Here is a 13,673-nt window from a genome sequence, read left to right as displayed (position 1 = left end):
CACACATGGCCACGCCCTGCACGTGCCCTGCCCCACGCACGGCCACGCACCCTGCACGCGCCCCCGCCCCACACATACATACATGTGCTCATGTCCACATACAGGAGAACACGTGCACGCACTACAGAGACTCGGTGTCCACACAGACGCAACCAGGGTGGGCGTGTGCACAGATGTGTGCTGGGTGAGAGCGCACACGTGCGCAGGAGATGCACACGTATGCACGAGCATGAGCTGCACGCACAGTCACCCCCAGGGACAACGAATACCCCACGTGCCAGGCGGGAGGCCAGGTGGCCCGGAGGCACAGGGCGCTGGGCCCACACTGAGCCCGAGGCTCCAGGGGGCTCAGCCCCGTGGAGACAGCCAAAGCCACCTGGCGCCCCGCCCAGAACCCCGCCTCCAGCCTCTGCTCCAGAAGCCCCTGTGCGCGGGGTCTCACTCCGTCCTGCTTGGGCCTCACCGGCGCGGCCACCCCCCGGAGGCCCAAGGCCCCGGCCTGCTTATAGCCACAGCCAGGAACCGGGGGACTCAGGTGGCCGCTGGGCACCGGCAGAGAGCCCACGGCTGCTTGGGGGGCGGCGGGCTCAAGTCCAGCGCCCGAGCGACGATGCCGGCACAGAGGGGCGCAGAGGGCTGCACGGCAGGGCTGCAAGCCCCGGTGGCCCAGGCGCTGCAGGCCGGCCCGGGCTCACACGCAGCCTCTGCAGCGCCCGCCGGGCAGGCGCGGTGGCGAGGGGGCCTCCCGGCGCGTCCTCGCCCGCGAGGGGCCTGGGCTGCCTCGCTGCTCCCGCCATCCTGCCATCGTCCTCATCTCCACGCTCTGCTCTCCCCTCCTCCCCACCCATCACACCCGCATCCTGTCCCCCTCCACCACCCTCTTCTCTCCCAAACTTCAGTTCTTCCCAGGCAGAGGGCCAGCCCGGAGGCTGGCGCCCTGGGTCACAAAGGGAAAGGTCCACCCTGCCCCGTGTGCGTGAGGCAGCCTCGGAGGGCCACAGGGCAGTGAGTGCAGGGCACCTCCCAGCCACACACGCCGTGCCACCACCACTGCCCGCTCTGCAGACAGCAGTTGAAGCCCAGAGCGGGCAGTGCCAGGCCTCCAGGCCCCGCACTCCCTGAACTCACCCCTGCTCCAGCCAGCGCATGTCTGTCGCGGTGGCCGGCCTCCTGGGGGCCGCCCCTGAGAGTGTGGCCAGCCGGGGAGGTCAAGGAGGCCCCCGCTCCTCGCCCGCTGCCCCCAGCCGCCTGCGCCCCGGCCCACCTACCAGGGGCAGGTTGCAGCCGGGGATGCTGGGGAAGTCATGGTGCTCCATGTGGTAGCCCACGTTGAAGGTGATCCAGTTGAGGGGCCCGTAGTAGGAGTAGGTCTCGTGGCCCTTCAGGAACATGTAGTGCTCGGCCACAAAGTGTCCCGAGATGGGGTGCAGGCCCAGGCCCAGCAGGGAGCTGGCCAGCAGGTAGACCACGGGCTTGAGCCCCCACAGGGCGAAGATGGCGGCGTCGGCGGCCAGCTGCACCAGGGCGTTGAGCACCTCCATGCGGGTCAGGGCCTTGGGGTTCACGCAGAGTGGCCGCAGCGAATAGAAGAAGGGCTGCAGGGCCAGCCAGAGCAGCTTGCGCGCCGGCGTGCAGAAGAGCCAGCCCTCCAGGCGCGTGGGCACGTCCACGTCCAGCCCGTCGCCGCCCAGGTAGCGGTGGTGGTCCACGTGGTACTTCTTGAAGGAGGCGGCGTAGGGCAAGCCCACCGGCAGGTTGGCGAAGACAGCAAACCAGCGGTTGTGCGTGGCGCGGCCCGTGCCGAAGGCCGTGTTGTGGGAGATGTCGTGGATGGCCAGCGTCAGCGAGTGGTTCACGCAGCCCCCGAAGGCGTAGGCCCAGAAGAACAGCCAGCGCCAGGCCAGCCCCTGCACCAGCCAGCAGGCGCCCAGCTGCACCAGCACCAGCCCCAGCACCGTCCACTTGAGCCGCGGGTCGGGCCGCATCAGCGCCTTGATGGCCGGGTACTTGGCTGCGGGGGACAGGAGAGGCGTGAGCGGGTCCGCACAGGTGCGGGCAGAGGCACCCTGCACCCCCACCCTGCCTCCCACTTTCCTGCCACCGTCCACCCTCCCTAACCCTGGACCTGGAGAGAAACTGGCCCTCAATGGATCCCCAAGACCTGGTGCAGGTCCTGGCCCCTAGAACCGCTGGGGCCTAGGGGTACTGCCCGAGGGGCAGTGGGGCAGCCGTGAGGGGCGCTCTAAGTTTCCACTGAATAGCGGCCGCTTGCGGGCCTCCCCGGGGGCGCGGGGGTCGTCTCAGAGCCGTGACCCTGGCGCGGCCCCTGCGACCTGAGAGCGATCCCCGGCCAGGGAGGGACCCCAGGGCGCAGCAGACCCCTCCTGTCCCCGGCTGCTCCCTCAGCAGGGGGTTCAGTGGATCCACCTCTTCTGCTCCCCGCTCTGTCTCTGGGGCGCCCTCTCCCCCTGCACCCAGCTCTTGCATGCACAAATCAATAAAATAAATCTTTAAAAAGCGGCCTGTAGGGTGTGTGGAAACTCAGGCTTTTCCGCCCTCCGCCATTGGTGTCCAAGGCCCACACCTGTGCAGGCCCCAGCGCCTGGTGGGCGCCGGCGCGGGCGCAGGCTGCGGAGTGGACGCGCCTGGGCCGAGACACCCGCACGGCCGCCGCCGCGCGCAGGGCGCAGAAGCCGCAGAGAGCGAGACCGCGCCCGAGCGCAGGCAGGAGTGGAGATTCGCGGCCGCAGCCGCGCCTGAAGCCTGAGGAGGCCGCGCAGCGCCCCGGGCTCCCGCTCGGCCATTCTGTAGGAGGCCGAGAGGCGCGGCCTGGCTGAGCGGCCTCGGCTAAGGGGGCCGGGTGGACACGCCACCGCCCGCACGGGGCTCGGCGCCCCCCCCAGCAGCCGGTTTCCTGGGCTTTGCGACAGCTTCTGCACCTTCCTCTCTGGCTGCCCCTAGACCGGGGCTCTCATCACTGCGACGGGACCCCCTTTGGCGCGAGTTCTAAGCAAACCTCCCACTTCCAGGAAGTCCGCCCGCCGGAACGCCGACCCTGGTAAACGGGCCGGCTGGTGGGGTGCGGGGTGCGGGGGTGGGGGGGCATGGGGACGGGGCGGGAACACAGCCGCCGTGGGCAGGGGTCGGGTCCCCGCAGCCGGGCAGCCGGCCTGGACACACACGCTGCTGTGTCCTGGTGACTGGGTGCAGCCCGAGGGGTGAGTGGGGCTGGACACCCCCTTCCATCCGGAATGTCCGCGGGGGCGGGGTGGCAAGGGCTGGCCGGGGCTCTGGCTTTGTGTCCACTGCTTGTTCTTTTAAGGCCTGAGGAAGCCGGGTCAAATGTTGAATTTATTTGGAGTGGGGGTGTTTATTATCTTTTGTACTTTTAGTACTTTTTGTGCTGGATTTTGTTTTACAGAAAAGGAAAAAGCAAGGGGAGTGGGCCAAGCAGGAGGTGGGGGTGGGGTGGGGGAGGCGCTGGCGGGGCTGCTGGGCGGCCAGCAGAGGAGCTGGCAGGGAAGCTGTGCCAGAGCAGGAGACCCCCCAGGGGTCTCGGCTCCGGGTGCACCTGTCCCGGGACTGCCCTGCCCTGGCTCCCAGTCAAGAGCAGAAAGACCCTCAGGGTGCATATGGGAAACTGAGGTCAGTGAGGGCTGGGGCTTGGCCTTCAGTGTCTACTTCATGCCCAACAGGCAGCCGGTCATCCTTGGGCCCCATCTCCAGGCCAGCCGCAGAGGCCGGTCCCAAGGGATGGGCCAGGAGCAAGCTGGCCAGCACCCTGCAGGCACCCGCCATCAGCCACCCTGTACCCCGGGGCAGGCCAGAGCCCAAGCTGTGACTCAGCTGGTCAGAGCGGCCCAGCCCCGGACTGCCACAGATGGGGTGCAGACAAGGACAAGGTGGGAAAAGGGGCCTGCCCCAGTCGGAGGGGCGGTGCCTGGGGCCCAGAACCCCAGTGTCACTCAACAGGGGCCCCAGGCCATGGTATCCCTGGGCGCGGGAGGAGGCAGGGTGGCTTCACGCAGCTCTGGAGAAGGGTCACTCTCCAGAGGTGGACGTCGCCCCTCCAACTCAACCACAAAAAGGCAATCAGTTTAAAGGCCTGCCAAGGATTTGAACAGACAGTCCTCCCAAAACGCGTGCAGGGACATGAGCCCAGGAGAGAGCCCACACCACGCCAGGACGAGGGCCGAGCAGAAGAAACCACCAAGGCACTCGATTCAGACCCACTCGAGGGCGAGATTCCAATCCAGGGACGGCCGAGGGCCAGGCAGCCCCGGGAAACTGGAACCGTCTCACGGTCGCTGGTGCACAGCAGAACAGGCCGGCCACTGTGGGAGACAATTTGGGGCTCCTCCAAACGTTCATCATACTCACCAGCAGACCCAGCAATGCCCCCCTCAATAAGCCCTCCAGCGAATTTATATCAAGGAAACAAACACTCGTCCCCCCACTTCACAGCTCTACCCACACAGCCACGTGCTAGGAGTGACCCCTGTGCACGGATGGAGGGGTGTGTGAGTACCGTGGAATGCTACTTGGTGGTAAAGAGGAGTGGACACTGGCCCTGCTGCCGCGTGGCTGACCCTGGACAGCGTCTGCTGGGTGGGCCTGGCCCCCACGTGGAGTAGGATTTTTTGGATAAGAAACATCTGGAATAGGCTAGTTCATGGGGATGGAGAGTAGAGATTACAGGGGTCTGAGGGCAGGTGGTGAGGGGATCGGGAAGGCCAGAATGGGGTGCAGAGTTTCTGTTTACAAGGTGGAATGTTCTAGAAATGCTGGTGGTGGCTGCCCAACACTGGTGATGGCCGCTGCACGAACCACACTCACCAGTGGTGCACACAGATGTTAAATGTCTTTCACCACCTAAGAACAATTTTTTGAAATCCCCGTTCTGGGCAAATGGGCTCAGCCCTCAGGCTCTGGCTCTGAACCAGGAGGAGATGCACAGATAAGGCGCAGGTGCCCACAGCCGGCCGGCCTGGGCAGCCACGTGGGCCTGCCTCTGCCGGAAGGTGCCGGGCCAGGGAGGCAGGCTCCAGCCGTGCACACCCAGGCCGGGCGTGATGGCGACACCGAGGGGCCGGCTGAGCATGCCTGCGTGGCCTGTGGCACTGCTGGGGCCCTGCCTGCCTCGTGGAGGCGACCCGTCCGCTGACTTCCGGGGGAGCAGCGCCCTGGGCTGCAGGCACGCGCAGGGCAGGGTGTAGTTCACAGGCTGGAGAGAGACTGGCACCCGCGGGGGCTGGGTCACAGCACCCCCCCATGTCCAAACCCTGATCCCATGACCCACGAAGGGGGTCAGATGGCGGCCAGGGAACTGAGGCAGCACCTGGCACTCAGGCCAAGGTCAGATGACCAGACTCAAGGGCACCTTGACCAACCCAAGCCCGGTGTAACCCACAGCTCTCTGGGTGCTCAGAGGCAGAGCAGGTGGAGGGGTGAACCTGGGACCCCACCGGTCAGGCTGGCTGGAGGACAAGCGAGCAGGCAAAGGCCTCCAGAAGGAGCAGCCTGCCCACCCCGGGCACCAGCCTGGGAGACGAGCAGGCTCTGGCCCATAAGCTGTCTGGCAACAAGGGTGTTGTTTGAAGCTCCAGCCCCAGGAAGCACAGCAGGGGAGGCTCGGTAACCCTGCCGGCCCCACCGCTCCATCCTCCCGCTTCCCTCCACCGGCCACATGGCCCAGGACCCTGCTCCTGCCTCCCCTGAGGCAGAGGCCAGCATGGGGTGGCGGAGGAGGCCCCAGGCCTGGCGACGGGGGTCTCTGCATGAGACCCCCATCCAGCAAGGGGGCAGGCTTCGTCCCCACTTGTCCCCATCCCCAGAGGGGTCAGGTGGGTGGGGACACGCCAGAGGGTGGGTGCTGCCAGCAGGCAGGGCCGGCGCAGGCCGGCAGGGCCACGGGCTGGGACGGAAGGACTGGCCACCTGGTGACCAGGGCGAGGCTCCAGGGAAATCACATGCAAAGTCCGGGCCTTCGTGCATGGGGGTTACTCTGGGGCGCCCACCTGTGGGGTGCCTCCGACCCAGGTTGCTGTGGCACCAGCCCGCCCCTCCGACTCCCAGGATAGCGGTCGGTTCACCTGCTGGGGCCCAGATGGCCAGAGGCCTCCTCGGGGTGGGCGGTCCCCTCACTTCCTCTTGGAAGGAGGCCAAGTCTGAGGTACAGTCGGGCAGCCGCACCTGCGCCAGGTGAGCAGACTGGGGCCAGGATCCCCACTCCATGGCCCTTGGAGCCAAGGGCAGGCAGAGCCCAGTGGTTGTGAAGTGGGTGGTGGCCTCGAGTCTGCACTAGACAAAAGCAGTAAGTGCCCCCCACAGGCAGGGTTTAGGGGACCATGGGGTCCCTGTCCCGCCCACCCTGCCTGGCCCGTCAGGAACCCCCTTCCTTTTCCTGCCATCTTCTCAAGCGCTCAGCTGCCCGCAGCTCTGGAGAGGCCGCCACGGAGCCTGGGCGCCGGGTCCCCAGCCCTCCCCAGGCTGACCTAGTGGGCCAGAGGCCCCCAGCGCCTGGGAAGTGGGGGTGAAGGCTCTGGCCTGGGGATGCAAGTGCTTGACCAACATGAGCTGACCTTGTTACTATGCAGTTTCCTGATCTAAAAGTCAAAACCCTCTTCCTAGCCTCTGGGCCGAGGACGCTGGTCTGGGGGCTGGTCTGCCCCATCCCTGCCCCTAGCTCTGACCCCTGAGGACAGGCGGTCCAGGTTCTGAGAGCTACCGGCCTGGCCCTGCTGGAAGCAACTAAAATTGAGGCTGCCGTGTGAGGCCCCTAGATGCAGGCCACACGTGAACAACCGGGGGACCGCAGGGACCCCAGATCTGCCTCTGGACCACCCTGGGGGCAGGAGGGGCCAGGGAGGCCAGGCCCCAGGGCTGTGACAGAGCAGGAAACATCACGGCGGGTCCCCGTGGGTCATGACTGAAGGATGCCAAGAGGCTGAGTCCCGGCAGACTCCAGGGCAGCAGGGGACCCCAGGCCTTTGGAGGAGACCCCTGGGACCCATCCTGGCAGCACGGCCACTCTGAATGCCCCAACAGCGTGTTGGGGATCTGGGGGAGGGCCACTCTGCACAGGCTGCAGCTGGTGGGGCCTGTCGTGACCTTTCAGCACCCCATGCCCCCCCAAACAGCCCACCTTATAGGTCAGCTCCAGCTGGGCCCTGCTCTGGCTGGCCCTCGGCCTTGTCTGCCACGAGCTGCTCTGTGCGAGCAGCTGCTCCTTCCCCTCGCCCCACGGTCGAGTAACTGTGCCTGGACAAGCTTCCACACGGCTGGCCCTGGCCACAGAGCCCCTCACGCTCCTTCTCACGCCTCTTCCTCCCGCTCTCCCCAGGACCAGCTCTCCGCCTCCCACCACCACTCGCTAAACCTGCTTGCTGCTCACAGGCAAATATTTGCTCAAGGTCCCAGGATCAGAGACGGAGAGGTTCCCAGGCTGGGCAGGGTGGAGACAGCCCTTGCAGCGGGGCGAGGCTAGTCCAGGGAGAGGGTGCCAGGGGCCATCGCGGCCGGGACACTCAACTGGAAGCGCGCTGGATTGTGCAACACTATGGAACTCTCCTGGCTGGGCCTTTAGAATAGAGCGCTGTATGGCATGTAGCGTGCACCTCCTGGAGGCCGTGAGTTACGGAAGATGGGGTGAAGGCAGGCGGTGGCAGACCCAGCACGTGTGGGGGGCATCTGAGCAGGCTGGGGGCGCAGGCGGCAGCGGCCCTGGTCCCGGGGCGGCCTGCAGAGCATCGCATGTCGCAACTTGCTGGGTGAAGGGAGAAAGCGTCCCGGTGCAAAGGCCAAAGACAGGCTGGCACGCTGCTGGGGCGTGGGGCGAGCACGTGGCCACTTGGAGCACCGTCCGGGAGAAAACCCACCAGCTGAGGGAAAGACCGCCTGGGGAACAGGTGCCAGGCACGCACAGAAAAAGGGAAGTGTGGCCTCACAGGGTGCCAGCAAACGGCCCTGGAGGGCTAGGCAGAGAGGGCACCATCAGGCCAAATGGAGTCCAGGGGTGACCCTAAGGGACAGCTCAGGGGCTGCACTGCTGTGCACCCCACCCCCCACCCGCCCATCCTGGGAGGGGCACAGCTCCCCTCCCCTCTCAGTGTGCTGCTCTGAGCAGGTGGTGCTGGGGTTTATTCCAGGCCCGGGGCTCTGGCCAGAGTGCCTTGGGCTCAGACAGAGCTGCCCTGGCCTGGGGGCGGGGGAGCGGATGGACATAGGGCCACAGGCCCATGTGGGCACCTGCAGTGGGAGCCAAAGTCTCCGCAGGACACAGCGGGGGCGAGAGCGAGCGGAGAATGGCACTGTTGCCGGGTCTGCACCCCACTGGAGCAGCACCTTTGGGTGGGGTGGGGCCAGGAGGGGCCAGGAGGGGCCAGACGAGGCCGGGCGAGGCCGGGCGAGGCCGAGATTGGCAACAGCCTTGGCCTGGGTCACACCCTCCAGCCGCCAGCCCTTTCCAAGGGAGCAAGCCCAGTGCCAAGAGCTCTGTTTTCCCCTTTTGTTTTCCCCTGGTTATTTGAATTTTTCTAACCATGTGTGTTCCCTGATTTCGTAAGTGAAAAGAAAATCACAAAAGTCTTTGTTTTTGAACAGATAACGCCTACCTCTTACTCACCGGCAAGCCCAGCCTGGAGTCTGAACCCCAAGAAGCCAGGCCCTGCCTCGAGCACAAGGAGCCTGGCTCTCGGGCTGCCAAGGGGCTGGGGTCCATCGGTGGAGCCTGCCCCACCTGGCAGGAGCTGAGCCAGACTTTGGCCCACGCCGCGTGCCCTGCAGCCACAACCAGCCCTGAAAGGGCCCCTGGGTCTAGCTCCGAGATTAGGATCTTTATGAAACATCTGTTAACCCCAAAGTTGGCCGGAGTGTGTAGCGGAGTGCTCCAGCTGCCCTCTGCAGCGCCAGGCTGGGCGGCTCTGGCCATTCACGGCCCCTCTGAACCTCCACTGCACAGACAGGATTTCTGAACTGGGACTGGCATGGGTATCAGGAGAAGGCCAAGAGGGCCGCCGTCCTCCAGAGAGCCGGGCCGCGGTGCGTCACAGCTGGCACTGGCAGAGTCTGGCGAGCACATAACACCACCTCATTTAATCAGCACAACGAGCACGCAAGGAGCATACTATTATTAACCTCCCGACACACCAAGCCTCCATTTCCTCATCTGCCCACTGCCCTGCCCAGAGCCCTGGGCTAATGGGCAAATGCCAGGGTGCTGCCAGGGGCAGCTCCACACTGAACTCCGCAACCTGCGCCAGGCCAGAGCCCACGGCTGGGGCCACAGGGTGCCCCGAGGACCCCCAGAGTGAAGGGGACGGCGCAGAGAGGACCCCCCGGGCGGCAAGTGCCCAGAGGGCGGGACAGTGACGTGTTTCAAGTTCACCAGCCTGATCTGGATGTGACAGGAGGCTGCGGGGCTCCCCGCCGCCCGGGGCAGGCCAAGCTCCCCGAGAGTCAGCCCTCAGCAAGTCGCCCGCTCTCTGCAAGCCTTCCTGCCACGGGCTACCCTGCTTCACAAGCTTCCTGCCCTGAGCTGGGCGCCACCTGTCCAGTGCCATCCCCTACCACTGTGCTGGTCAGGACTGTGCCCACTGTGCAGGCTGGGAAAGGGGCTGCATCCTCCCCAGCAGCTCCGGGTGTCCCCCAAGCTCTCGCCCCAGAATGTCTTCCAGCTTCTCTACCTGCAGCCAGGTGACCCTGGCTGTGAGGGGAGGGGAAGGGCAAGGGGTGGAGGGGAGGAGGCAGCCCCGCCCAGGCTGCCGTGGGGAACAGCCAAGACCTCTCCCTGGGGCAGGTACAGGGAGGGGCCCAGTGATCACTCAGGCCTCTGGGAGCAGCTCTCCTGTGCCCCAGAAGTTGATGGGCACAGGAGACCACAAACCATGCTGGGTTATGCTCACCTCACAGGAGAAAGCCACGAACGTCACAAGCCCACCCATGGGTCTCCACCCAGAGCCCCTGGCCACAGCCGGTCCAACCTCATGCTGACCATGTAACACATCCAGGGGCGCCAGGCTGAAAGTCCAGCCGGTGGCTTCCCAAGACGAGGTTGATGAGCAGTGACCATCAGCCTGCGTGTGTCTGGCCTCTACCAGGAGGCTTGGTGAGAGCCTGGGCACCTGGGGCTGGTCACACCCCATTTGAAACTGGGGGTCAGGAAGACACAAGAGGGGAGACTCTAAAACAAAACAACTACTGTATTCAAGTAGTTGAGCGCTGAAAGAAAAGCAGCAAAAGACATATTTATAAAGGGGAAATAAAGACAGAAGTCACCCAAGAGCTCTAACCACGAAAACACCTACCCGAGAGAAGAAATGTGAATGCCCCTTAAGCTGTGCAACCTTCGCCAGACAAATGTCAGTCTGACTGTAAGGGTTTGCCAAGCCCGGTGCGCCTGAGGATATGGTGAGCCCGGGACGGGGCTCGGTGCACCCAGCCGGGCGACTGGAGTTGGTGGGAGGCGCATGCCCCAGCTGCTAAGAGCTGTTCTCTGGCTGAAGCCTTCCACCTGTGGGTCTTCCGGGAGAGACCACTGTGGAGCTGGACAACGGAGAGTCCAGGATGGGTGACCGTGCCGGTAAAAACAGTTCAGGTGACACTAGGTGACACCTGTGTAGGAGCCCTGAAGGACGGGCAGAATGGATGGGTTTGGGGCACAAGGGTTGAACTCTGGCTCCTCCTTTGCATCCTTAGCAGACTCCTGAGTATTGGGGTGGGGGAGACTGGGGGCCTTGCGGAGGCCGCAGGCCCAGAGGACCACACCCAGGTACCCAGGGTTTGCAGAGAGGACAGGGGGCCGCTCGCGCAGCTGCCCTCAGGGACGAGCACCCCGCGCAGACGCCCCCTGGCGCCCAGAAGGACGCGGGGTACCCGCCCTGAGAGAGCTCGAGTCCCTGAGCCTGGAAGGAGCCGCCGAGACGCGCTCCCGGGCGCACCCGGATCCCGACCCCAGACCGAGGCTGAGACACCGAGAGAGTTTGAGTCGGGGCGGGGGAGTGCCCGGACGCTGGGGCGAAGGGCCGAGTTGCTGGGGGAGAGGGGAGCCCTCTGGGCCTCTCGCCCGCGCAGGAGCGACTCTGGACGCGGACTGCGGGCGGCTCCAGCGCGGCCTCGGGGCTGCGCCCCCGGCAGCGGGGTCGGGGCTGGGGGGCCTCACCGAGCATCTCCTTGCGCCGCTGCGTGTGGGGCTGGTCGGTGTAGACCCACTCGAAGTCGCTGCGGCCCGCGCTGTTGCCCATGGTGGGGCCGGGAGGCGACTCGGAGCGCGGCGCAGACTGGGATCTGCGGCACCTGCCGCCCGGCGGCGCAGTCGGCGGCCCCACAGGTTGGGGGCCGAGGCGTGGCCTCCGGCGGGGGCGGGGCCAGGTGTGTGGGAGGCCGCGGGCGCCGCCCACACCTGGGGCCGGACTAGGTGGCTCCCGGCGGGGCCGGGGTGACCTGGGGGAGAGGCGATCCTGAGCGACCGCGTGGGTCCGGGGTGCTGCCACCCTCCAGCTGCGGCCGCGGGGCGTCCTGGGCCTCCGCGCGCCCCGCCCCAGCCTCTGCGGCCAGCTCTCCCCGGGCCCACCCGCTGGAGCTCCTGCGGTCCCGCCCCACGGACGGCGGCCCCCTCGCGCGAGGGTGAGGGGATAGCGATTAACCCGAGGCCTCGCGCCAGTACTCTGAGGCGCCAGCACTGGTTCGCCGCAGCAAGCCACCCTCCTCTTCCCCACCCAGTTCCTGAACGACCAAGGCGAAAGCGCTGGGCAGAAACTGGCTGCCGCCACTCCCAGACGTGACTCGAGCAGTGGACAGGGGGAGGAGACCGCCGGCACCGGCGGGATCCCTGACTCCGCCGGCCACTCTGCAGCAGAGGGGTCTGAGCGCCTCCACGAGGGCAGGCGTCGACCTCTAGCGGGCCTGCCCAGCCAGCCGCGGGGCTCACGGGCCAGGGAGCAGCGACTGCGGAGGCTCAGAAGTTGGGGAGAACCTGGAATAGTCGTTGTGGGGAGCCTGGAGGTCCCGGAGCCTTGTTTTCACCCTCTCTGGGATCTTCTCGCCCTCCTCTCTCCTTGGGAGAATGGGGGGGCTCTGGGGGGGTGGTTCAGGGTATTCCTGAGCCAGCTTGGCCTAAGGGAGGGCTGGGCACTAGCCTGCCCCCCCCCCAGCACAGGGCAGGGGGTGATGATGTGAGCTTCCCCTCAGCCCCCTGGAAGTCTCTGCCAGGGCGTGGAACACCCGTGGACCTTCCACTGCCCAGGGTATGACACCAACCACCGGGCAGGAGCTGGGAGTCTGGGCCCGTCTCAGCCTGCCTGAGGCAGGTGAGGCGCAGGAGGCTGGACTTCCCAGCCGAGCAGAGGCCCTGAGCCTGGCTAGCTGCAGCTACGCGTCTGGCTTGCCCCCTCCAGTACTAGGGCACCGGCGCCAGTCCCAGCCAGAGGCACCCTCAGAAGTCGCCCACCACCCTCCCTAGGTGAGGAACCCCCACAGGTGAAGCAAGGCTGGGGTGGCCCTGACCCTGGACATGATCACTGACACGTGGTGCACTCAGTGCGGTCAGGGCCCCCGCTGCTCTTCAGGGCACCCCCGCAGTCAGTGACACCCAGACACTTCGCTCACACCCCATGACCCACCCCACCCCATGGAAGCCATCCCATGCCTCCATTTCACAGCTGAGAGAGGGGCTGGAGAGGGCACATGGGGAAAGACAGACCCCAGGGGCCCACGTGGGAGTGAGGTCAAAGTCCGAGGTGGGCAGGGTTGGAGCAGCTTCTGTCCACCTGCGAGCCAGCCAGAGGGGAAGGCGAGGTGGTGTGCACCCTGGAGCCCTGCAGCAGGAGGGTCTGCCCTAACCCCAGAGGAGAATAACGCCTGAACTGCACTTAACAGCAATAATTGAGCAGGAATATTGGCTCATCCTTCTAGCAGGTGCGCCAGACTTTCAGATGTTAAAGTAAAGGAAATCAGTATCTAACCATAAGAAAGGGCATCAGTAAACACCCCAGGACTCAGAGGTTAAGGAGGAGGAGGGGGAGGGAGGAGGGGACATCTGGGAGGGGGTGAAAAAATAAAAACTAAATGGAGTAGGGGCCTCCCTGGGGCCCAAGGGGTGAGCACAGCGCTAGGAAGCTATTGGCAGCCACTGCAGCCTGAGTGAGAGTCCCGGCCAGGGAGGGACCCCAGGGCGCAGCAGACCCCTCCTGTCCCCCGCTGCTCCCTCAGCAGGGGGTGTCAGTCTATCTGCCGTTCTGCTCCCCGCTCTGGCTCCGGTGAGTCCTCTCACCTGCCCCTGCGCTCCCCCCTCCCCCAGCTCTGGCCTGTATCCCAGATCTCATAATCATAAACAAATAAAAATAAATCTTTGCAAATAAATAAATAATTTTTTAAAAACTAAACTGTTATAGAAAAAAAACTAAAGAAAGGAAAACAGTTTGGAGAACATGTGAACGATTATCTTTACAGGTTTTTAAATCCAAAGCTTTAGTTAAAATCGCTTTTGTAAAGATTTATTTATGTGTACAAGAACTGGGGTGCAGCCAGAGGTACGAGGGCAGAGGGCTGGGAGGACTCCCCAGAGTCAGAGTGGGGCGCAGAACAGGCAGATGTAGTGAAATACCCTGCTGAGGGAGCAGCGGGGGACAGGAGGGGTCTGCTGCCCTGTGGGTCACTCCCTGGCGGGGATCACCCTC

General features: G+C 65.2%; 1 protein-coding gene across 1 annotated transcript in view; it reads right to left on the bottom strand.

Moving 5' to 3' along the window:
• The window catches only part of DEGS2 (delta(4)-desaturase, sphingolipid 2), a 12,626-nt gene extending 1,384 nt beyond the window's left edge, over positions 1-11,242 (bottom strand). Inside the window, exons 1-2 of the mRNA XM_004681578.2 lie at positions 11,159-11,242; positions 1,269-2,011 (exon numbers count right to left, since the gene is read on the bottom strand). Of these exons, the coding sequence (XP_004681635.1) occupies positions 1,269-2,011; positions 11,159-11,240 (825 nt within the window). The 5' untranslated portion in view covers positions 11,241-11,242. The remainder of the gene's footprint in view (positions 1-1,268; positions 2,012-11,158) is intronic.
• Between the last annotated feature and the right edge of the window lie 2,431 nt (positions 11,243-13,673).

Source organism: Condylura cristata, unplaced genomic scaffold (assembly GCF_000260355.1).
Source record: "Condylura cristata isolate star-nosed mole 26May11 unplaced genomic scaffold, ConCri1.0 scaffold00013, whole genome shotgun sequence".
Lineage (NCBI taxonomy): Eukaryota > Metazoa > Chordata > Mammalia > Eulipotyphla > Talpidae > Condylura > Condylura cristata.
This window is presented reverse-complemented; position numbering and strand designations above follow the sequence as displayed.